The 26,347-nt window shown below is 44.0% G+C and overlaps 1 protein-coding gene and 1 long non-coding RNA gene across 3 annotated transcripts in view; one reads left to right on the top strand and one right to left on the bottom strand.

Annotated features, from left to right (window-relative positions):
- Positions 1–26,347, top strand: part of faah (fatty acid amide hydrolase) — a 60,070-nt gene that overhangs the window by 1,708 nt on the left and 32,015 nt on the right. Inside the window, exons 2-7 of the mRNA XM_078560919.1 lie at positions 1,511–1,624; positions 2,693–2,833; positions 5,713–5,846; positions 10,135–10,341; positions 19,597–19,637; positions 25,667–25,791. Coding sequence (XP_078417045.1) covers positions 1,511–1,624; positions 2,693–2,833; positions 5,713–5,846; positions 10,135–10,341; positions 19,597–19,637; positions 25,667–25,791 — 762 coding nt within the window. The remainder of the gene's footprint in view (positions 1–1,510; positions 1,625–2,692; positions 2,834–5,712; positions 5,847–10,134; positions 10,342–19,596; positions 19,638–25,666; positions 25,792–26,347) is intronic.
- LOC144692284 (uncharacterized) overlaps positions 5,814–26,347 on the bottom strand; it is a 64,142-nt gene continuing 43,608 nt past the window's right edge. For both annotated transcript variants that reach the window (XR_013579295.1, XR_013579296.1), the window contains exons 2-3: positions 14,522–14,725; positions 5,814–5,885 (exon numbers count right to left, since the gene is read on the bottom strand). This is a non-coding gene — a long non-coding RNA (uncharacterized LOC144692284). The remainder of the gene's footprint in view (positions 5,886–14,521; positions 14,726–26,347) is intronic.

Raw genomic sequence — 26,347 nt, 5'->3', positions numbered from 1 at the left:
TGTTCTCCCTGTAACACCCCCTCTTTCCCCAGTACTAGTGCCAATGTCCCATGAATTCGAAGCCATTTCTCTCACACCAACCTTTGAGCCACGCATTTACCTCTTTAATCTTATTAACCCTGTGCCAATCAGCTCGTGGCTCAGGTAGTAGTCCAGAGATTATTATCTTTTTGGTTCTGCTTTTTAATTTAGCCCGTAGCTGCTTGTATTCCCTCAGCAGAACCTCTTTCCTCATTCTACCTATATTATTGGTACCTACGTGGACCACGACAACTGGATCTTTCCCCTCCCACTCCAGGTTCCTCTGCAACCCAGATGAGATATCCTTAACCCTGGCACCAGGTAGGCAACACAGCCTTCGAGACTCTCGATCCTGGCTACAGAGAATAGTATCTATTCCCCTAACTATACTATCCCCAATTACAACTATATTTCTCTTTTCTCCCCCCACTTGAATGGCTCCCTGTACCACAGTGCTATAGTCAGTTTGCTCATCCCCCCTACAGTCCCCGCTCTCGTCCACACAGGGAGCAAGAACATCGAACCTGTTGGATTAGGTCAAGGCCTGAGGCTCCTGCAGTGCTACTTCCTGGATCCCTCTACTTGCCTCACTCATAGTCACACCCTCGTGTCCCTGACCACTGGCTGAATTTAAGGTAGTTAATCTAAGGGGTGTGACTGTCTCCTGAAACACAGCGCCCAGGGTAACTCTCCCCCTCCCTGAAGTGTCACAGTGTCCGAAGCTCAGACTCCAGCTCATCAACTCTGAGCTGGAGTTCCTCGAGAAACCAACATTTGCCACAGATGTGGTCACAATGGGGTCCACCTGCTCCCACATCAGGCAGCTACAACACATTGCCTGGCCCTGCATCTCTATTTTATTTAATTAGTTTTTAAATTTGTTTTTAAATTTCCTACTGGTCTTTAATTTATCAATCTGTAAAATATTTCTCCTATTTACCTTTAATCTGAAAGCAAGTTAGAATAGAGATTCAATATACACTTTTTAAAATCAACTGGAACTCGCTCTCCCTGCTGAGTTGAAGCTGAAATGTTAGACCTCTGATCCTGGGCCCCAGTAGTCACCTCTAATCTGAAATCAACTTAGAATAGGTAGTTCAAACTAGCAGTTACTTACCAACCAATGAACTTACGGTTTTCCTGCGATGTCACTTTTTTTTCACTCGGCGGGGATGACTGCAGAGGACACTCTTCCCAGGCTGCTTCACGGGGGTGACTGCAGAGGACACTCTTCCCAGGCTGCCTCACGGCGGGGGTGACTGCAGAGGACACTCTTCCCAGTTTTACATCTTCAAGTAAAGCATCCTAATTGAGATGAGATAATTCAGCACAGGCCAGGAATTGAACCTGGGACCTCGTCATACTTTTCAAGCAAATTCTTTATTTACTGCAGCAATGAACTTGCATTATGTGAACAGTGACATATATAGTGTTTCATGTTGCATTCTGATACTTTTACTCAAAATTAACTAAAACTCTCTCTTCTTAGGGCAGATCTGGAGACACTGAATCTATTCTATCTCTATCCCTCCTGGAGCTGCATGAACAATTGCAGGAAGATTCTCTTTCTCCTGATGTTGTGTTGCATGCTTACATGGGGAAGGTATGAAAATGCCATTTTAAATTACTTGCCTTGCAACGACATGGTTAGAGATCTTATTTAGTACAGTATTCACGACACATTGAGCCTGAAGTTCTGGAGTACTTGTCTCCCATGCTGTTGGTGAACAGGTTTTAAAGATGTTGTGATCTGTATCATAAAACAAAAAAAATGTGCGTGTTGGATGTAGCAGTCATTTATTTTTCTAAAGTTTTTCCATTTTCCTCAGTCAGCATTTAATTTTATTGCTACATTATCTGTGATCAGTTTTATTTAACTTCAGAGATGGCCTTATACATTCTGTGCCTGAAAAATAAGCTGGTTTGACTATATTTAATTTCCATAACCCCTCCCCCAATGGCTCAGTAGCTTCGTGTAGCCCTGTGCAGTAGCCAGGGTGGCTGGGGAAACTGCTGAATCATATCATTCAGCAAGATTCCAGGTTCTCTCCTCAATATGCTCAGAATAAGTTGATCTCAGTTGGGACAGGAATGTATTGTTTTGTATTCTCCACTTACCTGGATGAGTACAGCTCCAACAACACTCAAGGAACTTGACACCATCCAGGACAAGACAGCCTATTTGATTGGTACCCCATCCATTAAACATTCACTCCCTCCACCACCAATGCATAGTGACAGCAGCGTGCACCATCGACAAGATGCATTGCAGCAACTTGTCAAGCCTCCTTTCACAGCACCTTCCAAATTTTCAACCTCTACCGCCTAGAAGAACAAGCACAATAGCTGCATTGGAACACCACCACCTGCAAGTTCCATTCCAAGCCACATGCAATCCTGACTTCAACTATATTGCTGTTCGTGCACTATTGCTGGGGCAAAATCCTTGAACTTCCTTCTGAACAGCCCTGTGCATGCACCTATACCACATGGACTGCAGGGGTTCAAGAAGGCAGTTCACCACCACCTTCTTAAGGGCAATTAGGGATGGACAATAAATGCTAAATTTGCCAGTGACACCCCAATCCTATGAGCAAGTAGAAAAAGAAAGAAAAGGTTTTATAGTTGCTTTGTCATGCTAGATTTGCACACTTTTTTTTTTCTTTTGAAGGCCCTGGAAGTCACCAAGCAGCTGAACTGCCTCACAGATTTTCTTCCAGAATGTCAAACACAACTTCAGGAGCTCTGTGGGAATAAGAAAGGACTTCTACATGGAATCCCTGTCAGCATTAAGGATAACGTTAACTACAAGGTAGAGGTTCAACAGATGGAGGAAATAACTTGGTGTGAAAGTATGTTGGGAGAATGGTAAAGATGGAATGGTGGTGGAGCTGGCCACTGAGAGTGATGAAATTGGGTGGGGAGAGAAGGGATCAGAAAAAAGTTAACTTTGGTTGAGTTGAGAACATAAGACTTTGCAGGAAATGGTGAGTTTGTCTATTTGTAACAATAGTAGGTGAGGAAGTGCTATTAAATCTAATGACAATCACTTTGAGAAGAATGTTTTTTTTTACAACAACTTTCATTTAAGTAGCCTATCCCAATAATAAAACTTTCCAAGGCACTTTATTGGAAAATCTGACAATGAGCCACATAAGGAGATATTAGGATGGATGGACAAAGAGGAAGGTGTTATAGGAGGAAGTGGAGAGACAAAGAGCTTTAGGGTGAAAATTTCAGAAAGTAGAGCCAAACCAGTGGTGGCGGAATTAAAACTGGGGATGCATAAGAGGTCAGAATTGGAGGAGTGCAGAGATATTGAATACATGTAAGGCTGGAGCAGGTTACACAAATATGGAAGGGCAAGGCCATGGAGGAATTTGAAATCAAGAATGAGAATTTTTAAAATTGAAGCATCACCAAGCTGGAAGCCAATATAGGTGAGTGAGCACAGGGGTGATGAGTTTATAAGGACATGGGCAACAGATGAGTTTTCGATGAACTCCAGTTTATGTAGAGTGGATGATGGGAGGTCCACCAGCAGAGTGTTGGAAGAGTCAAGTTTAGAAGTAACAAAGGCATGAACAGGGGTTTCAATAGCAAATAGTCTGAGGCCAGAGCAGAGTCGGACGATATTAGTACAGAGGTGGAAGTAGCAGGTATTGGTAAGGGTGTGAGCATGTGGTTGGAAGCTCATTTCAAACAGGACACCAAGACTCAGCCTCAGGCAAGGTGAGGGGTGGATTCAAAAACAAAAAAATTCTGGAAAAACTCAGCAGGTCTGAGCATCTGTGCTCTGAAGAAGAGTTAATTCTTCTTCAGAGCACAGACGCTTTCAGACCCGCTGAGCTTTTCCAGCATTTTTTTGTTTTTGTTTCAGATATCCAGCATCCGCAGCACTTTGCCTTTATCTGAGGGATGGAGTCGATGACTAAGGAAGGGAGTTAGTGGTGGAGACCAAAGACCAAAGCATGGGTCTTCCCAATAACTAGTCCAGTACTGGATGCTGAGCAAGCAATGAGACATTTGAGGGTTGAAATGAGTTAGAGCTGGGTGTCATCAGCATACATGTGGAGCCTGACCTGACCTTTATAACGAGACAAACATAGTGTTCTGCCATAATATTAAATAGGCAAATTCTGGCTCAGCGGTTGCTTTAATTGATTTGCAAGTTTTGTTTGACTTGTGTGTCTATGCAGTAAATCTATCATCTCTCTTGGCCAAACCCTTTTTATTCCTAGATTAAATCATACATCATAAGCAGACTAATTTATGCATTTTGAACCTTTCTAATAACAATACTCTGCTGTCTTCTAACTAATCTTACAGTCACTCGTTATGCAACTTAATATAAAATACAAAGCTCCAAATAGCTGGAGAATGAGATGATGGGTTGGGCCTGTCATGCCCCACATAATAATGAGGTGCTAATTTGGCGAGGCCCTGAATGGAGCTAGTGGAGTTCACAGGGTGTGAAGATTCACTCGGGAGGTGAGGTCTGATCCTCATGTATAGAAACAAAATAGCCTAGAAATTTGTACAGAATTTGCCTGTCTTACAGACAAGAAAAGTGCATTTAAGTGTGTAATATTTTGGACTGGTCTACATGTGGCCTAATCAGCATAACTTAAAGGCACCATTGCAGGCTGATTCCAAAAAGGTGATTTTTGTCGAAATACTTCAGACCAAGAGGAGCCAGGATGCTTTTCCCAACATCAACAATAAAACTATGGACCACTGCTTCTCTCCTTGGAGACGTTGACCTCAATCCTAACCCCACCCACCACCCTGCATCAGCAATACCACCCACCCTGATCCCGGCCATCACTTCCTTCACTCTTGGTCGTACCCCTTTCTCAGTCTTCTTTTGGGTATTAGCTGAGGGCTGGTGGCGGTGATGGAATGACCTGATCTGAGAGGTCTCTTCTCTGGTGAGCTGCCTGGAGACATGGTTCGAAGGCCCCAATATTAGGTGCACCACAGGCCTATCCATTCAGATGCATGCAGTTGCCTCCTGCATGCCCATTTTGAATGGGAACAGATTTTCATACCCACCTCTGTTTCAAGATCAGTTTTTGAAAGTTTGATGTCTGTGATTTGAATGATCTAATGGTTCCATGAGAGAAAGGTATATTGTGGACAGATGAGAAGAGTTATGTTTGTTCCTTCCCTTGAGATGTGCTCCCACTGATGTGGAAGTGATTTGCATCCTAGTCGGTGTTCAGTGACAATTCCATTGATTTTGATGACTGAAGAATTGGATCTTAATGGCCCTGATATTCTAGGGGCAGAGTTCCCCATGGCTAGGTCCTTTCCCCATTATATTGCTTGGGGATTTCTTGAGGATCCTTCAAGGTGGGTGAGCAAAGTGTTTGTGCATAGACCAGACATAAGCTTGGGGCAGCTCTCGAAGTGAGATGAGAGGGACCTATTGGGACTTCCCTCCTAATTTTCTTGTCTGTGCCTTGGGCATATTGCACAAGTGCTAAAAATCTGAAAATCCAGACAGATTCACATTTCCTTAAGCAGAGTACATTTCAAATGTGCTTCACCAGATCTCTGCCCAGGCTAGGTGAGTAAGGGAGCAAAAATCATCCTTGTTTTCAGTCATGATTTTTAGTGGTTTCTGCTATCACATAAGTAAAATAGGATATTCTTTGTCAAAAAAACATTTTTATTTTTTTAACACAGGGTCATGATTCAACTTGTGGACTTAGGAAATTCTTACAGCAGCCTGCAATGGAGGACAGTGTCTTAGTCCAAGTGCTGAAGAAACAAGGGGCTGTTCCTTTTGTGAAAACTAATGTTCCTCAGTCCATGCTAAGGTAATATACTGTTGTGTTGCAGTAAGAGGCCGCTGACACCTGCAGATTAAAGGGTTAATGTTTGTGTTAATTAGACAATGATAGGCAATGTTAGGCATGACATCAGATCAGAGATGACCAAGAGTTTCCACGGGAGCAGAACACAGAATAGTCTGTGTAGAGAGAGTAATGTTACATACCATGAGGCCTTGGTTGTAAATAGTTGTAAATAATTTTAAGAAAAACATAATACAGCCTTTGTCGAAGTCATACATAGTGTAAGAGGAATCTCATTCAGCCAGAATTCAACAAGAAGCATAGTACAACAATCCAAACTAACACTTTAATACCTATTGACATGTTTTAGCACAGTTTGAACTATGTTGTGATCAATGTGGAGCAATCAAAATTCTACTTGCTTGTGCAAGTATATAGCAAATAATTGGAAAAGTGAAAATGATTATCAAGCGACTTGGCTGCAAGAAGTAAAATGTCGCATGTAAGAAAAATGTGTGCGGTGTAGTGGGGTTGCACAATGCAGTTTTATTTCACTGTGAAATTTTTATGTTCCGTTCTGAATCTGCCTGCACAACCAGTGTCTCGGATCTGACAGGCATACATAAAGAAAAACTTACAACAGTCTGAAAACCTCATTAAAGCTTCAAACATATTAAAACTTAGAAAACAAAGTGAAACTTAAAAAACAGCTCTAAATAAATGCCTAGGAGTAAAGTCATGACTTTAAGGTGACTGAATAAATTAAGTTCTTGTTTTATTACAATGACTCTCCAAATTTCCTTTAATATCTTGATCCTGTTTAGCAATTTAGTTTTTCTGTAACCCGTCATGGGAGGGAAGTGGGGCATGAATTTGCCTCGAGTTAGGCTACGACTGTATCTTGTTACAATCTGCATAGAGACCAATATCTAACTTTAAACATGAGATTTTAATTCCCAGTGACCATCTTAAAGGAATTGCACAACAAGATTGAGTTTTAAGACTTTCGCTGTAACAAAAAAAACCTAAGAGCAACAATAACCCAACATTACCAAGTAGGCAACTAATATTCCAAACAAAAGGTAACTCTTATTAATACCTTAACACAACCGATAACCCCACATGCATATGCAAACTTATGAATTAGGAGCAGGAGTAGGCCATTTAGCCCCTTGAGCCTATCCTGCCATTTGATAAGATTGTGGCTGACTTGATTGTGGCCTCAAATCAACTTTCCTGTCTATCCCCTATACCCTTTGATTCCATTGTCAATTAAGAATCTTTCTATTTCAGCCTTAAAAATATTCAATGACCCTGCCTCCATTGCTCTCTGGGGAAGAGAATTCCACAGACCAATAACCCTCTGTTTACAGCACCCTGTTCACAGGATTAGTCTTTATAGAAAACAGCCCATCGTCACTTCCAAAAGGTTCATGTCTCCCTGTTTTGCTGAGTCATAACATCTGTTGAACGTGACAGGTCTTCTACCTAACTCTCCTGAGAATTCTTGAATCAACTTTCAGTAGTGAGGCACCTCTGGTGATTTCTTCTCCCGGCCTCACCAGGGCAAATATTCCAGAGACTTCAGATTGCCACGTGATGTGTCTCTTTGACCAGAGATTGTCCTCCCCTCCCGTGTTCTGTCTGGTAGCTTGAAGCCTTCTCTCTGCTGACCACACTAGCTGCAGTCTTTGTCTCTGTGAGACATGCCCAAAAAAATCTGAGACAGAAAGTTTATCCACAGTCTGCCCAGCTGCTCCTTCCTTTATTTTCAGGTGTGAACAATTTTGCATAACAAGTATCAAGCTGAGCTCCTGGCCTCCATGGTAACCAAGCAACACAGGCTTGTTGTTGGGTGGAACTCAAAACAGATCACATGACTCTCTTCACTACTCCATTTTACCTTGAATTAAAGAGACAGTCTAAAACATTGGCTCAAATCTTCTTGTCTCTGGATTGTCTGACCTCTGTGGGAATTGCCCAGGAGGTTTGAACTTCTGATGGGCAATTCTGCTGCTCCCCAGGACCATCTACCAATGTCTTGGACCCTGAGTTAGTTGAAGACTTCGGACAGTTCCAATGTATTTACTTGGATAGTTACCTAGGAAATGCTAGGCAGTAAAAACCTAGTCTAACTCCTGGGAAACCACAGAACTGACCCCTCCAATCACTCACACTGACTCCCTAATTAACCCCTCAACCCTCCAATGAAACCCCGATCCAACCTGTCTATCCCTCCCGACTACTCCACCAACCACCTGACTACTGATCTGACCGAACCTGACTAGCTCCTTATCTGACTACCCCTCCAGGTCTGACTACCCACTCACTCCCTTGCCACCCTACCCACTTATCCACTACCTCACCCACTCTATAACCCTACCCATTCACTCATTCATCCACTGTCTGGAATTTTGAAGAACGAGAGGTGATCTCATTCAATCATGCAAAATTCTTACAGGGCGTGACAGAGTAGATGCAGGAAGGATGTTTCCCGTGGCTGGGGTGTCTGGAACCGGGGGCTACACAGTCTCAGAATAAGGGACAGGTCGTTTAAGACTCGGATGAAGAAGAATTTTTTCACTCAGAGAGTGGTCAATCTTTGGAATTCTCTGCCCTAGAAGGCTGTGGAGGCTTAGTCGTTGAGCATGTTCAAGACTGAGATCGATATATTTCAACATATTTAAAAACGTCAAGGGATACAGGGATAGTGCAGGAAAATGGTATTGAAGTAGAAGCTCAGCCATGATCTTATTGAATGGCAGAGTGGGCTCTAAGGGCTGAATGACCTACTCCTGCTCCTATTTCTTGTGTGCACTCACTCACCCATTCATTTTACATTCATCCAATCACTAACATTGAGACTAGACATTTAAACTCATGACATGGTAGCTGGTGCTGCCCCTGACTCCACTTTGCTGTGATAGAGCTCTCCGAAGGACACTGCTTCCGCATTTCTGGAATGCCAGGCTCAAAAGACCTGTCAGAGCAGCGCTAAGTTGGGGAGAAAGTTTGAGTGGGCAATGATTGCCGCTTATCGGAAGATCCAGGCCATAAACATCTTATAAGACCTTGCATTCATAACAATGACTGCGTCTCCATCTAATATTTCAACAGTAGTATTCGCTCTTTCCAAAGCATTCATGCTGGCATTTTCCTATGCCTCATATTTCCTTTCCTCTTCATTGACATGTATTTCCCTATTTCAATGCCACTCTTCCTCCTTTCACCTTAATTTACCCCATCCAACATCCATTACTTCACACTGCATTGGTCTTTGCTTGCCACTTTGTGCATCTACAAAACTCATACATACATATGAACAAACAACTTTTGGGGGAGTCTGGAGCAAGATGGAGGACTGGATTTTCGGTCCCAAGGCAAGTAGCTCGAGTTGAAAAATGTCATGGTTCACCTCACCTTCCTCAGTAGAAACTGCCCCAAATGGTGTGATCTTTGCTGTGGGGGCGTGAGTGTAGGTGTGGGATTTGGCTTGTTGCCCCTGGAAGCAGATCGGAGGCAGCCATGGTGTGTTAGAGTGCCAAGTTGGTTCTCTTGGACTTTGTCCCAGTTTGGTTAGGTTCTCTAGCCTCCCATCCCATCAACCTCCACCCACTCCCCACGCTACCTCCATGCCTCCATATGAACTCAATGTCACTCATGCCCACCACCAACCCTCATGGCCCCTTGTAGCCCCATGCCAACTCATGGCCCTTCAATGCCCAGTATACACTGTCTACAGAATCAATGAACTCTATAGTAACAACTGAATGTGTGAAACTGCTTAGAAAAAAAAAGTGACTCATAATTTTTTGGAAAAAAAACTGATGTTCATACAACCCTATACAAGTGTCAATCAAACAGACCATTAAAGTATCAATAACAGCTACTCTAAGCGTTTGACACCTCTTAATCTTCTGCAAATAAACATTGAGACATTGACAAAAGAGATCATGAAAAATACCATATTATAACCACATAGAGATGTCAATCAAGCAAAGTCAATAGTTCACTCTGCCTGTGTAAAGAAACTCATTCACATAATCTTTTTATAAGAGTCTGGACTCTCAGCCAAGCAAATGATCTTTTAAACCTATGCTGTCAAGGTATGAGCCAGACAGGCTTGCTGCTTCCTTGGAGGGAGCAAAATCACCTCCTTGCCCTGGTTATTGATTAACATTGGCATGAGTCTAGAAAAGGGCTGAACTTCTCATCTGTGGAATATTAACTGTTGTAAGAAATCAAAAGGTAGGAAAGGCAGAGAAATATAAAAGAATTCATAATAAGAATAATGATTTGTTCTTTGCTGAAGCTATGAGTGCAGTAACCCTATATTTGGGCAAACTGTCAACCCACATGATAACAAGCGCACGCCAGGTGGGTCATCTGGAGGAGAGGGGGCCCTGATCGCAGCTGGTGGTTCCATTCTTGGCATTGGAAGTGATATCGGTGGCAGCATCCGGGTGCCAGCTGCATTTTGTGGAATCTGTGGCTTCAAACCAACTGGAAAAAGACTGAGGTAAGAATGCAGCAATTATTTTTCCTTCACATTAACATGGGTGATTTCCTAATAATCCTTTTATCACCCAGACATTGCAACCTCTTGAGGTTTGAACTACAATGGTGGAGGGTGGGGGGTGTGGGGTAGGGGTGGTGGGGTGTTGTGTGTGTGTGGGGGTATTGGGGGGGTGGGTGGGAGTAGTTTTAACCTAAAAGAAGTGAATGGATTTGGGAGTGGTTTGCTAGCTAAGTGGGCTGAATTTGTCAGTGTGTCAGGAGGTCGACAGCAGCCTGCTGACTTCCACCTTCTAGTTCACTGTTGCTGTGCGTCTGGAACCACTGTGGGGGAGGTGGGTTACTAATTATAACATTTTAAAGACAATTAGCAGCTGTTTTAACTATGCTTATCAAATGTAATTCTGAGGGCAAGGCTTTCTCTGGCCTTCCGGAACTTGGCCGGTAAACACAAGGCAGGACAACAGCAGGAATTGAGGGGGCTGAGCAAATTCGATAAGTACTCTGACATTGCATTGAAAGGCATTTGTTCACAGGGCTTGTTCTGAAAATGTACTTTCATTACTTTGGAGGTGATGTGCAATACTTTGTGGCGGTCATTTCACTATCTTGGAGTGTTGTGCACCTGATCTACACTTCCCAGCTGGCAAATATCAGTTCAGAACGAGTGCCACATATCCAGCTTTACTTTGAGCCTTCGATGAGGACCAAGATAAGCAGCAGGAGCAGCTTCAGCTGCAGCGTTTTCCTCACCAGCCTTCCGTTCCACAGGAGAGAGGGGAAATGCACAGAGATTTGCTCTTGAAGGTAACACCCCATTCACAGGGTTTATAAACAAAGGATCAGCTTTCTGGATATGTCCGAGCACTGAAGCCTTAGGAGGCTTAGGGTTTCACACCAGGTGGTCACTGATATTTTCAGCCTTCTGGAAGAAGATCTCCTGTTTGTTGGCAGTAGCTGTCAAAAGTGCCACTGCCCTTAATTTCTTCACCTCTGGCTCCTTCAAGGAATCAACAGATAATATTTTTAGAACCTCAGCATCTACTGCTTATAAATGCATCTTGAGGGATGCATGTTTGGCATAGTTTGGAATGATATACGTTTTGCAACCGATGAGGCCTATCGGAATGAGCAAGCATTTGGATTTGCGGCTCTGACTGGCTTCCCTCAGGTCCAGGGAGTCATCGACTCCACACGTGGGAATCAAAGTTCTCCCAGATCACCCTGGAGCCTTAGTCAACTCTAAGGGCTTCCATTCCATTAATGCAATGTGTGTGCAACCACAAGATCACCATGCATGTTTGTGTAAGATTCCCAGGGAGCTGCCATGATGCTTTTGTCCTCCCTGAGTTCTTCACACCTCAAAGCTGAGCTAAGAGCTGGCTCCTCAGAGACGGGGGCTACCTACTGAAGACCTGGCTGATGACACCTTTAAGGAGCACAGACAGACAGTAGAGGAGAGCCAGGAGAGAGACAGTCGAAGCCAGCTGACCACAAGAGCTGTCAGCAAACATGCACTCAGGATGCAGAAGATGCACTTTAGGTGCCTGGACAGATCTGGGGGCACTCTTTTTGTGATGCACCAACCTGGGTATGCAGAATAATAGCATTTGCTGCCCTTTGCAGTGAGGAAGACTGGAGCTGTAGAGGGTGCTGAGCACACTGACTTCAGGAGGAGGAGGTGGAGAAACTTTGATGTTGTAAGGGCACCATCATGGCACATGGATGTCCTAATTCTGGCATGATTTAGTTAGATGCAAACAGTACACCCACCTTGCATCCAAATTCTGAACCCCATTGGGACCCACCCCCCTCCCCCCACCCCCAAACATGTAGCAGCCCCACAATCAATGGAGCGACCCTGTCACTGTCACCCATTACTCATCCTTAATTTTTGTCTCACCACAAGTGAGAAGGCCATTTGCCAGGCAGCAGGTAAAAATGGACAACATGGTGCAAACAAATAATTTTAATTTTACAGAAACATGCAGGAACTTAATCTAACATTGTGTTAAACATCAATATGCACGCCGTTGTACAACTACAATTCTTTACTCTTTTTTTAACCTTTCTTGCATGGTGCTACCGCTGGTTTCAGTAGAGGTAGAAGTGGGCTGTTCATATCCCTGCTCTGACTGCTCAGATGCTCTTGTCTAATGGGTCTCTGGGTTTTGGAGCCTGCCTCACCAAAGACTGCCCCCCCCCCACCCCCCGCCTTCCGCACCTATGCAAGGACAAACTCTGCCATCAGGACAGAAGGCAGAATGGGAGTGGGAATAGGTGAGAAGTGGGAGTACTTTGAGCAGAGTCCCCACTTCTGCCTCATGTTCCATCCCCACATCGCAGATAACAATGAGCTGGAGAACAGTTTGCTGAATGGCCAAGGCTTGGTTTTCATCAACCCTGCTTAAGGTGGCATTCTGAGTGTACAGGTTATAGGTGAAGGCCCAGCATGAACTCGATTGCCTGCCAACGCCTGATGCTCTGTGCAAATGGCCACTCTTTCCATTGACATAGATATCATTGTGAAGGCCTGTGACATCGTGGCACTCATATTAGAGAGAGACTCTACCATTCTGTTTCCAGTCATTTACAATGAGGCTTGGAAGGGTAACAGAACCTGACATATATTCTCTGCTACTGCTCCAGAATTATCCTCCATGTCGACGGCACTTGAGACTCAGATCTATGTCCAGCTGAGCAGCGCATGGAATGTCCTGCTCCCTTCGATGGGGTTTCATTACTGCAGCCTCCATCTCCACCACTTGCTCTTGCTCACTTGTGAACTGAGAAATTCCATGTGAAAACCCAACTACCTATCTTGCCAGTCTAACTGTGGTGTGTGTATCTGAGCTGGTAGACAGCGTGTCTGAGTCCTGTGCAGGTGCATCCTCAGAGTGGTTGATCTTCTATGAGGAGATTCGTGCTTCTCTTGTGGGTCACTTGATTCTTATATAGGTGAAGACGTGATTTAGAATGGTCAAGACAAGGTGCTGAGGCATCAATCTGCACGAGATCATATATCACTGACAACTGTAATCCGGGGTGAGTGTAGTGTGCCATGTGGCTGTTTGACATTGAATTCTGTCACCAGGTAGCTGGGAGTCGTCCTCCTCCACCACCCCCATCTCTAATGGCCAGACTGGCCTATCTGCAGTGCCATCGCCTCAGCAGCTGTCGGTGTGGAGATAGCTGCAGCTCCACCATCAGTTCTCTGCGTCTCCCAGGTGTTCTGTGCTTGCTTCTACTGCAAGGTGGGAGAGACAAGCCTATGAGTGTGAAAAATGGAATGTGTTGGGTGGATGGAGGGACAATATTTGTGAAAGGTCACTGATAGATGGATGTGACATTGCATTAAGTTAAGGGTGCATTTCACTAGTGACTGGTCAGGTTGGGATGTGAGGAGATGCCTCAAAGGGAGGGATGGGTGCACCTGAAGGTAAGTTTGTATGAGGAATGGAGTGCAGGAGAAGATTTGGGAAGGCATAGTGAGCAATGTCATTTCCTTTTCCTGATCTGACAAGGTCATTAAACTTCATTTGCCAGGAGCATGGCACCATACTCCTGCTGCTAACCACCTCAGCAATGTCCTGCCATGCCTTTCTATTTTCTGTGGCGGGCTTCTTCTGCCTGTTGGCGGGGAACAGCACCCCCCTGTGGGCCCTTATAGGTAACTGCATCAGCTCTAGGGAGGCATCAGTGAAATGAAGTGCCACCTTGCCATGTTGTGAACCCATTGCTGCAATTCCTTGCCCTGTCGAAACACTTAGGATGAAAGTTGAAAAATTATCCATCAGAGCCCATAGGAACATAAGAAACAGGAACAGAAGTGGCCATTCAGCCCTTTGAGCCTGGTCCACCATTCACCACGAACATGGATGATCAACCTCAATACCACCTAACTGCACTATCCCCAAATCCCTAAATTCCCTTAGTATCCAAAAATGTAGAGATCTCTGTCTTGAATATGTTCAGCCACTGAGCATCTAAAACCCTCTGGGTTTGAGAATTTCAATACCCCTTTAAATACTTCATCTGAAATACACTTATACAGGTCAGCATCACACTCGATTGTGCTAATTGGTTGGAGCACCCAGGAGTCAGATGCTCTCAAGGTGATCACTATGATGTGCAAGAGCAGTTTACATTAACTTTGCATTTGATTTTCTCTCCCTGGAACGTACCTGGTACTTCTTTGTGACAGGAAACGGGAACAGAGCTTGTGGAGAATGATGAATAGTAGTCTACATTTCAGCACTTCACTGGAATATGCTGGGCCCCATTGTAATTACCACTCTTTGGCTTTCTGTCTCTTTTAGGCAGCTGTGGGGGACAGCGGCCTCTCTGCTGGTGCATCTGTTTTCATATTTCTTGCACCCACAATAGATCTGTTTTTAAAAAAAAGTGTTGTCCATCAATTGAAAAGATCTTATGACTGTAATGTCGGCATTATTTTTCCAAACTATGGGGCCAGAATATAACGCTCGTTGGGCGGACGCGCACACTCGCACGATATTTCGGTTGGTAGATGCGTGCCGGAGTCGGCAGCACGCACGACAACAATTAAAAGGCCTATTAAGGCCATTAAAGTTATAATTGAAAGAAATTTTTCGCTGTCTTTACAACCTTCCGGTTGGCGGGCAGGCAAAAAGGCCAAGTGGCCTTAGCATTTTTTTAGAAAACCTCATCCATGGGCGTGATGAGGTTTCCAACAGCAAATAACAATAAAATAAAATTTTTAACATTTTATTAATAACATGTGGACATGTCTTATAACATTTTTAAAATCTTTATTTTTAATGTTTTAAACTCTTCATCTCCCTGAGGCAGCTCTGTGCTTTTCCCGCGCGCATGCGTGAACTTGCGCTTTTGCCCTCCGCCTCCCTGCACCCCCCACACAGATAGCGCTGCTGTGCGTGTTTCACGCTGGGCAGGCTTTAATTGGCCCGCCAGCATGAAATAGCCGTCCGGCTCTGATTGTGGGCAGCAGTTGGCCTCCTGACTGCCCTGCGTAACCTGCCCAATGAGGGAAAAATCCTCCCCTAGGGTTAACGAGGATTTCATATTTTACAATACAGTAATAACACTTTTGGAAGGGAAAAGATCACATGACAATTTGTACAATTTCTCACTATCCTCTGAATAATTACGTTCTTTGAAAGCTAGCCAAATGATTCTGCCGTATATAATTAAAGATTTAGAGCATCTTTAATCTGCTGCAGGGGGATAGAACAATCTGCCTGCGACTCTGTAGATTTTAGGCGGGAGGCATGTTCTGTGTTGGGGTGTTGGGATTTGTTTTGAGGTTGGGAAATTCAGAAGACTGTGTTTTGCTAAAGGCCTTGCAGTTTAAAAGCTGCAGAACAACTTTTACATTTCTTTCTTTTGGTTCCCTGCCAGCCTTATTGAAAGACTGGAGACCTATTAGATGGGGAGGGCGATAGCACAAGCCTGAAAATGTTGCCTGGGAGCAGGTAATTCTGGAGGGAGGGGGTGGGGTGCTGCTGGCGGGCGGGTTGGGAAATATTATTTAAGGCAGGGGAAATGGGTAAGAGAGTAGTTAGGAGGCAGCAGACAGATTAAAGATATCGCTTCAGGAAACCTGGTAGACACATCCATTATTGTCAATAAATACTGATTTCCTCTTTTAGTCTTAGGGAGGGATCCTACACGATCAATCATGACCCTAGTAAAAGGTTCTTCAATTGCTGGTATTGGGATTAAAAGGCACCGGCTTAATCAATGTTTGTGGTTTTCTTGTTTCTTGACATGTATGACAGGTTCTACAAAGTTTGACTATATCCCTATGCAATCCTGGCCAAAAAAAAATCCTCTATCTTTTCCTGTGTTTTCCTAATTCCTAATTGTCCACCCATTAGAATTTCATGAGCAATCCTCAGAATCTCATTTCTGTACCCTAATGGGATAACAATCTGATGCACCACACTCCAGCTTTGATCTGCTGCGACATGATCTGGCCTCCATTTTCTCATTAAAATATCTCCCTTAAGGTAAAAACATACTGGAATACATTTTGTTTCAGTTTCTGAATAAACTTTCTGATATAACTGCTTTAGTTGCAAATCCTTTTTCTGTAACCCCCACTAACCTCCTTGTGTTAAACACTTCAGCTGAATTGCCCTGTAGTCTTTCCTCCTGAACAATGTTATTAAACACAGTTAATTAGATTTCTTCTTCTTCCCGATGAGCTTTTGATCTCGTCACATAATCTGGAAACAACCCAGGATACTCCTTCTGTAACACCTCTGTTGAAAACACTTCTGCAGGCTGATCAATTACCTAGGCATCACCTACATTTGTAATTCAGCTATATCATTACCCAGGATAAATTGAACCCTTGTAATGGGCAATTTTTCCACTACTCCAACAATAACTTCACCTGTCCTGAATTCGCTCTTTAAATTTGCCTTCCACAACGGAATAGATTTAGCATCTCCGTGAACCCCGCTTATTATCACCTGCTCCTGTAATACTCCCTCTGAACAACAAATAACACTATCCCACAACATTAAAGATTGGCTAGCCCCCGTGTCTCTTAAAATGTTAACATCTTTACCTGCTCTACCCTGTACATATGGAAAGACTTTCCCTTCATACACAAAGCCTTTAAACATTTCTGCAACCTGCTCCTCAGAACTGTCTTTGGGCAAATTGTGAACACATTCCCACTTCTTTACCTATCACTGATTCTCCCTGTTTTACCTGTACACAAAACACTTTTTTCCTGTGCCTGAACCTCAAAAGCCACAGTACTTTTACTTCCAGAACTTTCCAACAGACTTTTCCTGCAATTTCCAACACACTGACTTTGTGTGCCCCACTTTATTACAATGAAAACACCTCCATTTTCGAATGTCAGTCCTACCCTCAGCACCTTCCTTTTTATTCTGAGAAAAAACTTCCTGGGAATTCCCAGCCACTCCTCTTTCCTGACTCCTCTTCCCTTCCTTTCATCTTCCCACTTTCAATCCTTTTCTGATTTAAAAGGGTGATGAAAAAAAGGTTTAGCTCTATGAACTAACTCATAATCATCAGCTATCTCTGCTGCTTGTCTTACAGTTTAAACCCTCTGTTCCTCCACATGAATTCTCACTACCAAAGGGATTGAGTTTTTAAATTCTTCTGAAAGAATTACTTCCCTAAGAGCTGCATATGTTGTCTCTATTTTTAACGCCCATATCCACTGGTCAAAATTACTTTGTTTTACTCTCTCAAACTCAATATAAGTTTGCCCAGGCTGTTTTCTCATATTCCTAAATTTCTGCCTGTATGCTTCAGGAACCAACTCATGCACTCAAAATAGCCTTTTTCACCACATCATAATTCACCGATACCTCTTCAGACAGCGAAGCGTATACCTCATGCGCTCTATCCAGCAACCTAGACTGTAATAATAACATCCAGTACTCCTGTGGCCATTTCATCTGTTTAGCTATCTTCTCAAATGAAATAAAGAACGCTTCAACATCTTTTTCCTCAAACTGTGGAAGAGCTTGTACAAATCTAAATATCTCCCTACTGGGTTTTAGGTTAAAGGTTTTTTCGTCATCAGAACTCTCCTCAGAATCTGAGATCTCCGTTTTAACTTCCAGCCTTTTAGGCGGGTATTCTCTTTCTCAAAATTCCAGTTCCAGCTTCCTTTCTTTCTCCTGCCCTTCTGCTTGCTCCCTTTTAAATTTCATTTCTCTTTCTTTCGCTTCTAATTCAAGTTTTTTTCAGTTCCTTTGCTTGTTCAAATTCAAGCTTCTTCATTTCAAACTGAAGCCTCACTACTTCCAGCTGTGACTCGCTACTGTCAGGCATCACTTCCAACTGCAGATGCTGTGCTATACTTTTAATTATACTTGATTTCCTAGCCCACGCAGGTAACCCCAGTTTTAACTTGTCTGCCAACTCTGTTAACTTACTCTTGGTTATTTTCTGCAACCCAATCAGAGTTATATCTTCTATTCCCAGACAAGTCTTAAGCAATTGCCAAAGCCATCTTGCAGTCTCACCACTTCTTAAAAAAAACCTTACCAACTCCTGAATTCAAAGTGCTTCTCGTACTCGTAACCCTAAGATTCACCAATTCCAAACCAGTCAAGAAATTACAAATAGTACCATGCCAAGAACCCCCAATTGTTATGACACAGCAGTTGGTAAAGGCTGAGTTATTTAAAATCCCAGAGGGAAACTTTAAACAACTGTCATAACCTATATTTTCAATTGGTATGTTTGAGATGCAGCTTTGAATTCAGAAATGAAACCACCAACCCCAAGGTCATGTAGACATACACATGTCTACAAATTACTACCATAACAACTATTAAAGAAATCCCCAAATTAATCACTCCCAGATAATCTTCCCCAAGGCAACAATAACCCATAAACTTAAACAGACACCAGGCATAGCACATTTTATCTTACAAATTCAAAATGAGGTTCCTTTCAATTTGTTTCCTTTGCTGACAGTTAAAGGCTTACAGGCGGCTTAGATCTCACATGCCTCTGACCCACACACACAACTCTTTTTCTGTATATACCTAGCCTTCCCTTTGAATGCAAATTCTCATTGTATCAGCAGGCCCTTTGAACTCCACCTCTCCTAACAATAAAACTCCTTTCATAGTACCAATTTTTTTAGTAATATAAACATATTGCTGGTGTCTCCTAGCTAGGTGCAAGATTTCACCCCTAGTCTTTGAATGGTTTATTCAACAAAATGCAAATGTCCTCTTTATCTTAACATCCTTGCTGTTTAATGTCTCAAAACTACTAAACATCAAAACACCCAGACTAGCTGGCTTTAATCAATTAAGACACACACACTCTCACCCACAGGCACAGATGCTATTACAAGTCCAATTTAAAATAATTTCCAATAACATTATATACATTAATACCTTCATGACAAGGCACACAGCCTCATTAAAATATTTAAATGACCAATCCATCTTCTGCAATCGGATTGGTCTCCTGTCCCTCGTCCCACCTCCAATAAAACTAGAAGCGGAAGTGTTTTCAACTTTTTGAATTTTTAATCTCTGAACTGACCCCAACCCATCTGTTTTTGAAAGTTACGATTCAGCTAATGGAAGATACTCCACTGTTTTCCTGCTTTGAAGTTTTTCTGTGCTGGATTCCTTTGAAACTCACATATACCGCTGCTATGAACCAATACGCTAGAGCGCTGTTAATATTTATGAAGAGGAATCTGGTTCCTTTAGTAACATTTTTTTGTTGATATGTTATATAGCGGCAAAGGATTCAGATCATCTATGCCTGGACAGAGAGCTGGTGAGTTTGTATGAAATTCCAACTGACCTTCAGTTTGTTTCCTTATATTGCCTGATATTTCTACCCTTCATTATAGTGAACAATTTGCCTGAAACAATTTTAATTCCCTGCCAACCTTTTTACTAGGTCACCTTAAAGTTTCATTCCTTCTGAAAAGAACAAGGTTAACTTCTTGTCCTTTGATTGTGATTTTGATTTTAAGATACCTGGATTCATTTGGCAGTAAAATTTCTGTTATCCGGCACTCTACCAACCAGAATTCTCCATTAACCGGAATTCTGAGTCTGTCAGGTCTGTTTTTTAATTGGAGATGTCAGACTCACCAATAACAGTTATTGGTGGCCGGTCCTCGCTCAGGTCTCAGTCTCCCACTGCTCTGCAGCACCATCTCCCCTTAGCTATGCTCACTCGATTCGCACGCTCCCATACCTCTAGTGAGGCCTCAACACCTGTGTGATCATCCTGGAGCTTTCTCATTGGATGAAAGCGCGGAACTCACTTTACACCTCAGTTAACCAGCATATTTGATTAACCGGCACCTCCCATTCCTGGAGCAAGCTGGATAACAGATTTGCTGTACTCCCTTGTCTCTATACTCGCACAAAAAATAATAATCATCATCTTCCCATGAATTAGTGAACCAGAACTGCACACAGTACTCTGAGCAATTTATCCAACTGCAATGCACCATCTTTTTATTTGTATGTTATCCCCCTACTAACAAACGGCAGTACCTTAATTGCCTCTTTTACTTTAACATTGCACCTTGATCACACATGAATGCAAATCCATTTTGCGATTTATCCAAATCCTTAGACAGGAATCACCTATTAAACAAGCGTCTATTTCTCACACTCTGCACGTTTTAGTGAGCTGGGTAACTTGGGGCTAGATTTTCACGTGGGCGTCAGAACCAAATGGGCGACCCGAGCCTGCACTTGCTGGCAGCAGAAGGTGGTCCTCTAATTAGCCACCTCCATTTTTGCCATCCTATTAAGGACAACAGATGGGTTCCCAATGTTGCTGGCCCAATCAGAGGGCCGGCAGATCGGGAGGCTCGGCAGCCTCATCAGGAGAGGTGGGCACTGCAGAGTCAGGTAGGGCCCATGGGGATGCCTTCGGTGGTCAACACAGAAGGCCTGCACCGAAGACTTACAAAGCCAAGACGTGATGGAAATGCCTCACTGAAATCCTTTCATCCTCGTGGCTCCATCACTGAGGTATGGAGCCTCTGGTTCTGATGGCCCCGTGGCCTGCCACCAGGAGGCCGCCTCAATTGAACCAGTGGCCTCGGCATATGGTGGGGACTGCACTGACAGTGGTAAAATACTGGCACTGGCTCAGAATGGCATCTGATTGGCTGCCTGCCACCTTGGGAGTGTGGTTCTAGCCCTGCCCCTGTGGAAGTCCCCTGGGGAGCCTTCCCATTATGGCTCCACACCCACCAACCGCCCCCCACCCCCCCCCTGCTCACTATTTTCCAGGTCCCCATCTCCAATCTGTCTCCATAGGCTGGGAAAATTCATTCTTTAGTGTCAAATTTTGAAATGTTGTGCAGTTTCATGCACGTTTCCCAGTTTCCCCTCTGTGCCGTTTTGTATCCCCTTGTGTGCACCCATGTGTTGATCTTTGCTACTTTTGGCCTTGCAATGAAAAAGAATCAGGAGGCAGAGCAATGTCAATGCAGGTTGCTCTTTGAAACAAATTTACCGATATTCTCACGACTGAGAATATAGTGATTCTGAGTGATGGGGCGAATTGAGTAGCCTTGCTATGGCTGTATTTCTTCCGCTTCTCTTGCTGAGGCAGCAGTTTAAATTGGTAAATGTTGGCAATCCAGCTGAAGCACCATAGAAAGACATAATGATGACGCATGTCAGGTGGCAAGAATAGTATTTGGGTGCTTGGAACTAGTAATGTTTATATCAAGAGTTGCTCCTCTGAGCAAGCACATGTCCCATAACTGTCTCAAGAACCAGCCAATCAAGAGAGCAGATTGTTTCTACGTCACCTAAATGAAGCTTCCTCTGTAGATTACGTGTAACAATATCATAGAAACATTCTTTAGAAGTGGGATTCTGATTTTGTTACATTTGTTTTCCTCTGGGTAGTGTCCCCGGCCCAACCATCTTCAGCTGCTTCATCAATGACCTTCCTTCCATCATAAGGTCAGAAGTGGGGATGTTCGCTGATGATTGTACAATGTTCAGCACCATTTGCGACTCCTCAGATACTGAAGCAGTCCATGTCCAAATGCTGCAAGAACTGAACAATATCCAGGCTTGGGCTAGTGGCAAGTAACGTTTGTGCCACACAAATGCCAGGCAATGACCACCTCCAACAAGAGCGAATCTAACCATGGTCCCTTGACGTTCAATGGCATTACCATCACTGAATCCCCCACTATCAACATCCCGGGGGTTACCACTGACCAGAAACTGAACTGGACTAGCCAAATAAATACTGTGGCTACAAAGGCAGGTCAGAGGCTAGGAATCGTGCGACAAGTACCTCATCACCTGGCTCCCCAAAGCCTGTCCACCATCTACAAGGCACAAGTCAGGAGTGTGATGGAATACTCCCCGCTTGCCTGGATGAGTGCAGCTCCCACAGCACTCAAGAAACTTGACACATCCAGGACAAAGCAGCCTGTTTGATTAGCACCACCTCCACAATATTCATTCCCTCCACCACCGACTCACAGTAGCAGCAGTGTGTACCATCTACAAGATGCACTGCAGGAATTCACCAAGGCTCCTTAGACAGCACCTTCCAAACCCATGACCGCTACCAGGTCAAGGACAAGGGCAGCAAATAGTTGGAAACACCACCACCTGGAAGTTCCCCTCTCAGTCACTCACCATCCTGACTTGGAAATATATCGCTGTCCCTTCACTGGCACTGGGTCAAAATCCTGGAACCCCCTTCCTAACAGCACTGTGGATATACCTATACCACACAGACTGCAGTAGTTCAAGATGGCAGCTCACCATCACCTTCTCAAGGGCAATTAGGAATGGGAAATAAATGCTGGCCCAGCCAGTGAAGCCCACATCCTCTAAATGAATAATGTGCTGGGCTCCCCATCATTGGGGATTGGGATATTTTTGGAGCCTCCTCCTCCAGTGAGTTGTTGAATTGTCCACCACCATTCACGACTGGATGTGGCTGGACTGCAGAGCTTAGATCTGATCCATTGGTTACGGAATTGCTTAGCTCCATCTATCGCTTGCAACTTATGCTGTTTTGCACGCAAGTAATCCTGTCTGTAGCTTCACCAGGTTGACACCTCATTTTTGGGTATGTCTAGTGCTGCTCCTGGCATGCCCTCTTGCACTCTTCATTGAACCAGGGTTGATCCCCTGGCTTGGTGGTAATGGTAGAAGGGGGATCTGCTGGGCCATGAGGTTACTTATTGTGGTTGAGTACAATTATGCTGCTGCTGATGGCCCACAGCGCCTCATGGTTGTTCACTCTTGAGTTGTTAGATCTGTTTGAAATCTTCCCACTTCGTCATGGTAGTGCCACACAACATGATGGAGGGTATCCTCAATGTGAAAACGGGATGTCTCCACGAGAACTGTGCGGTGGTCATTCCTACAGATACTGTTAAGGACAGATGCATCTGCGGCAGGCAGGTTGGTGAGGATGAGATCAAGTATGTGTTTCCCTCTTGTTGGTTCCCTCACCACCTGCCACAGACCCAGTCTGGCAGGTATGTCCTTTAGGACTCGACCAACTCGGTCTGTAGTTGTGCTACCAAGCCACTCTTGGTGATGGACATTGAAGTCCCCACCCAGAGTACATTCTGCACCCTCGCCACCCTCAGTGCTTCCTCCAAACAGTGTTCAACATGGAGGAGTACTGATTCATCAGCTGAGGTGGGGCAGTACGTGGTAATCAGTAGGAGTTGCCCATGTTTGACCTGATGCCATCAGAATTCATGGGGTCCAGAGCTGATGTTGAAGACTCCCAGGGTAACTCCTTCTTGACTGTATATCACTGTGCAGCTGTCTCTGCTGGGCCTGTCCTTCTGTTGGGACAGGACATACCCAGGGATGGTATTAGTGGAGTCTGGGACATTGTCTGTGAGGTATGACTCCGTGAATATGACTATGTCAGGCTGTTGCTTGACTAGTCTGTGAGACAGCTCTCCCAATATTGGCACTAGCCCCCAGATGTTCATAAGGAGGACTTTGCAGGGTCAACAGGGCTGAGCTTGCTGTTGTCGTTTTCGGTCCCTGGGTCGATGCTGGGTGGTCCATCCAGTTTCATTCCTCTTAGACTTTTTAGCAGCTTGATACAACTGAGTGGCTTGCTAGGCCATTTCGGAAGGCAGTTAAGAGTCGACCACATTGCTATGGTCAGCATTTAGTGAATCAGCATTTAGACATTTTGCGATATTTGAGCTTCCTCATTACCACAGACTGTGCACACTATGAAGAAAGATATGCCAATTAATTATGAATAGGTGGCAAACTATTTTATAGTCCCAGTGAAATTGTTAGCAGAAAGGGACAATCTACATAGAATCATAGGGCAATATTTTCACTGACCTGAGCTGCAGGGAGCCGGTTCATCTGAAAGATGGCAGGGGTTGGGGGATGGGTGTGGAATCCACTATTTGAGATTCACCCACATACTATGAAGCCTTAACTCTCCAGCATGTAAGTGAAGATAGTGATTATTTCCTCGCCCAGAGGCCCATTTTGATTGACAGCTGGGCCTCCATTCAGACAGGGAGTCACTCACTGACAATCAGGGCAATAGATTAATCCATGTACATCTAGGGAAGGGTGGGGGGATAGTGAGGGTTGATTGGAGTGGGGACGGGGTCAACTGGAGGGGGCTGCTCATCCCGAGAGGAGGGTGGGCAGGTCAAAGGCCTCATGATGGGGAATTGGAGCCTTTTGGGAGGAGGGTGAGATTGGGCCTGAGACAGGCCTTGCTTATGGTATTGGGGGGTTGGTTGGAGGCCTTAGAGGGGAAGGTCGTTCGGTGGGATGCAGGCATGGAGTTCCCTCAGGCAGGCACCTGGATGCAGGAGGTAGATGTGGAAGCCCTTATCCATGAATTCACCAAGTCCTCACCTCGAGGAAGCTATTGGGGTTTCCCGATGCCCAGTAAATCTGGCCATTATCAGGAAAAGTTCAAATTGCATGAAAATCAAGCTTGTGACTTTATCTTTAAAACTTTAACCCACCTTTGTGGATTGGGTTGATCTCATGCTGCCTTGCAGTCTCAGATAAAGCCAGAAATGAGTGGGTTTGTGACAGGTTCAGGTCAGGAAACAGATTTCTGAGTCTTTAACTGCTTCCCCCCACCACCCTCTGCCTCTCCCACTCGACCCAAAACTGCCTGTTTTTCTTCAGTTAAAATTCAGTCCATTTAATTATAAAGGATGGTAGGGACCTGAAACTCACTGCCTTGAAGAGTGGCAGAAACTCTCTCCACATTTAAGAAGCATTTGGATGTCTATGTGAAGAGCTTGTGAGCTGCAGGACTATGGGCTGTGTGCAGAAGCTGGGATTAGGCTGGGTAGCTCTTCAATGACTGGCCTGGAGACAATGGACCGAATGGCTTCCTGTGTTGTAACTATTCTATAATTACAGCTCAGATGGAGGCCATTCAACCCAGTGTGCCTCAACTATCATGTACCTCTACATGGCAGCATGTGCTCCCATTTTACTTCTCTGGAGTGGAGTCACAAATTTCAGCTTGTAGTGAATCTTTATTGAGCTTCAATTTGCTCCTCCTCTAGGTCAACCCTTGGAAAGTCACCCTTCTTCTAATACTTCAGCCAATGAAAATCCAGTATTTGGAAAATTGTTTCCCTGTCCAAAATAGTGAATGGGACACCAGAAGGATGAGAAAAGAAGGCAAAGAAAATAATTTAACTAGAAAAACTAATAATAAAGAAATAGAGATGAGGAAGTGAAAGAAAGCCCTCTGTACCTAGCTGAAAGCAAACTGTGTCATGGTAGAACTCAAAGATGTTTTTAAGTAATGCAACCTTTATTGTTTTTTAGTTGAGGCGGCAGTTGGCCCATTGGCCAGAGATGTGGATAGTTTGGCATTGTGCATGAATGCTCTGTTATGTGAAGACATGTTCCAGTTGGATCCCATAGTGCCACCTCTTCCCTTCAATAATGAGGTAATGTGTGAGGTGAACTATATTTTTATCTTATACTTTTGTCTTCCCTCCTGCTCCCCCTCTCCTCTCCACTACACCATATCAGAGAGGATTTCCAAAGCTTCTGATTTCTTCAGAATAGGAGGAGGATTATTGTGGTGGGCTTGTGCATGCTTTTCTCTTCTATATTAGGCTGCTCAAGGTGAGGGACGTCACTGTTAAGAATGGGATATTTTTTGACTTTTTCCACAGTGTCAGACGCACCCAGGTTAACTAAATTATCTGACAGATACAAGGGAAGCTTGATGAATTTGTGGTCCCAACAGGGACTTCATGCTCTTGGGAAAATTTATTTGGGATTCAGGGATATACTTTCCATGATTTTGTGCCCATTCATTTTAACGGTCTGGAAATCATGGGAAGTGCGGCCTTGAATTCCTTATGTGTGCTCTCAGTCTAAAATTATTCTTGTAAACTGTAATATTCGACACCATCTTATAAAAGCATCCCTTAGTATTTCCCTAGACATTTCCATTTCCCTTATAGTTGGACTCGCTGAGCCGGTTTCCTAATTAGA

This window comes from Cetorhinus maximus, chromosome 17, assembly GCF_964194155.1.
Source record: "Cetorhinus maximus chromosome 17, sCetMax3.hap1.1, whole genome shotgun sequence".
In the NCBI taxonomy this organism is placed as follows: Eukaryota; Metazoa; Chordata; class Chondrichthyes; order Lamniformes; family Cetorhinidae; genus Cetorhinus; species Cetorhinus maximus.
This window is presented reverse-complemented; position numbering and strand designations above follow the sequence as displayed.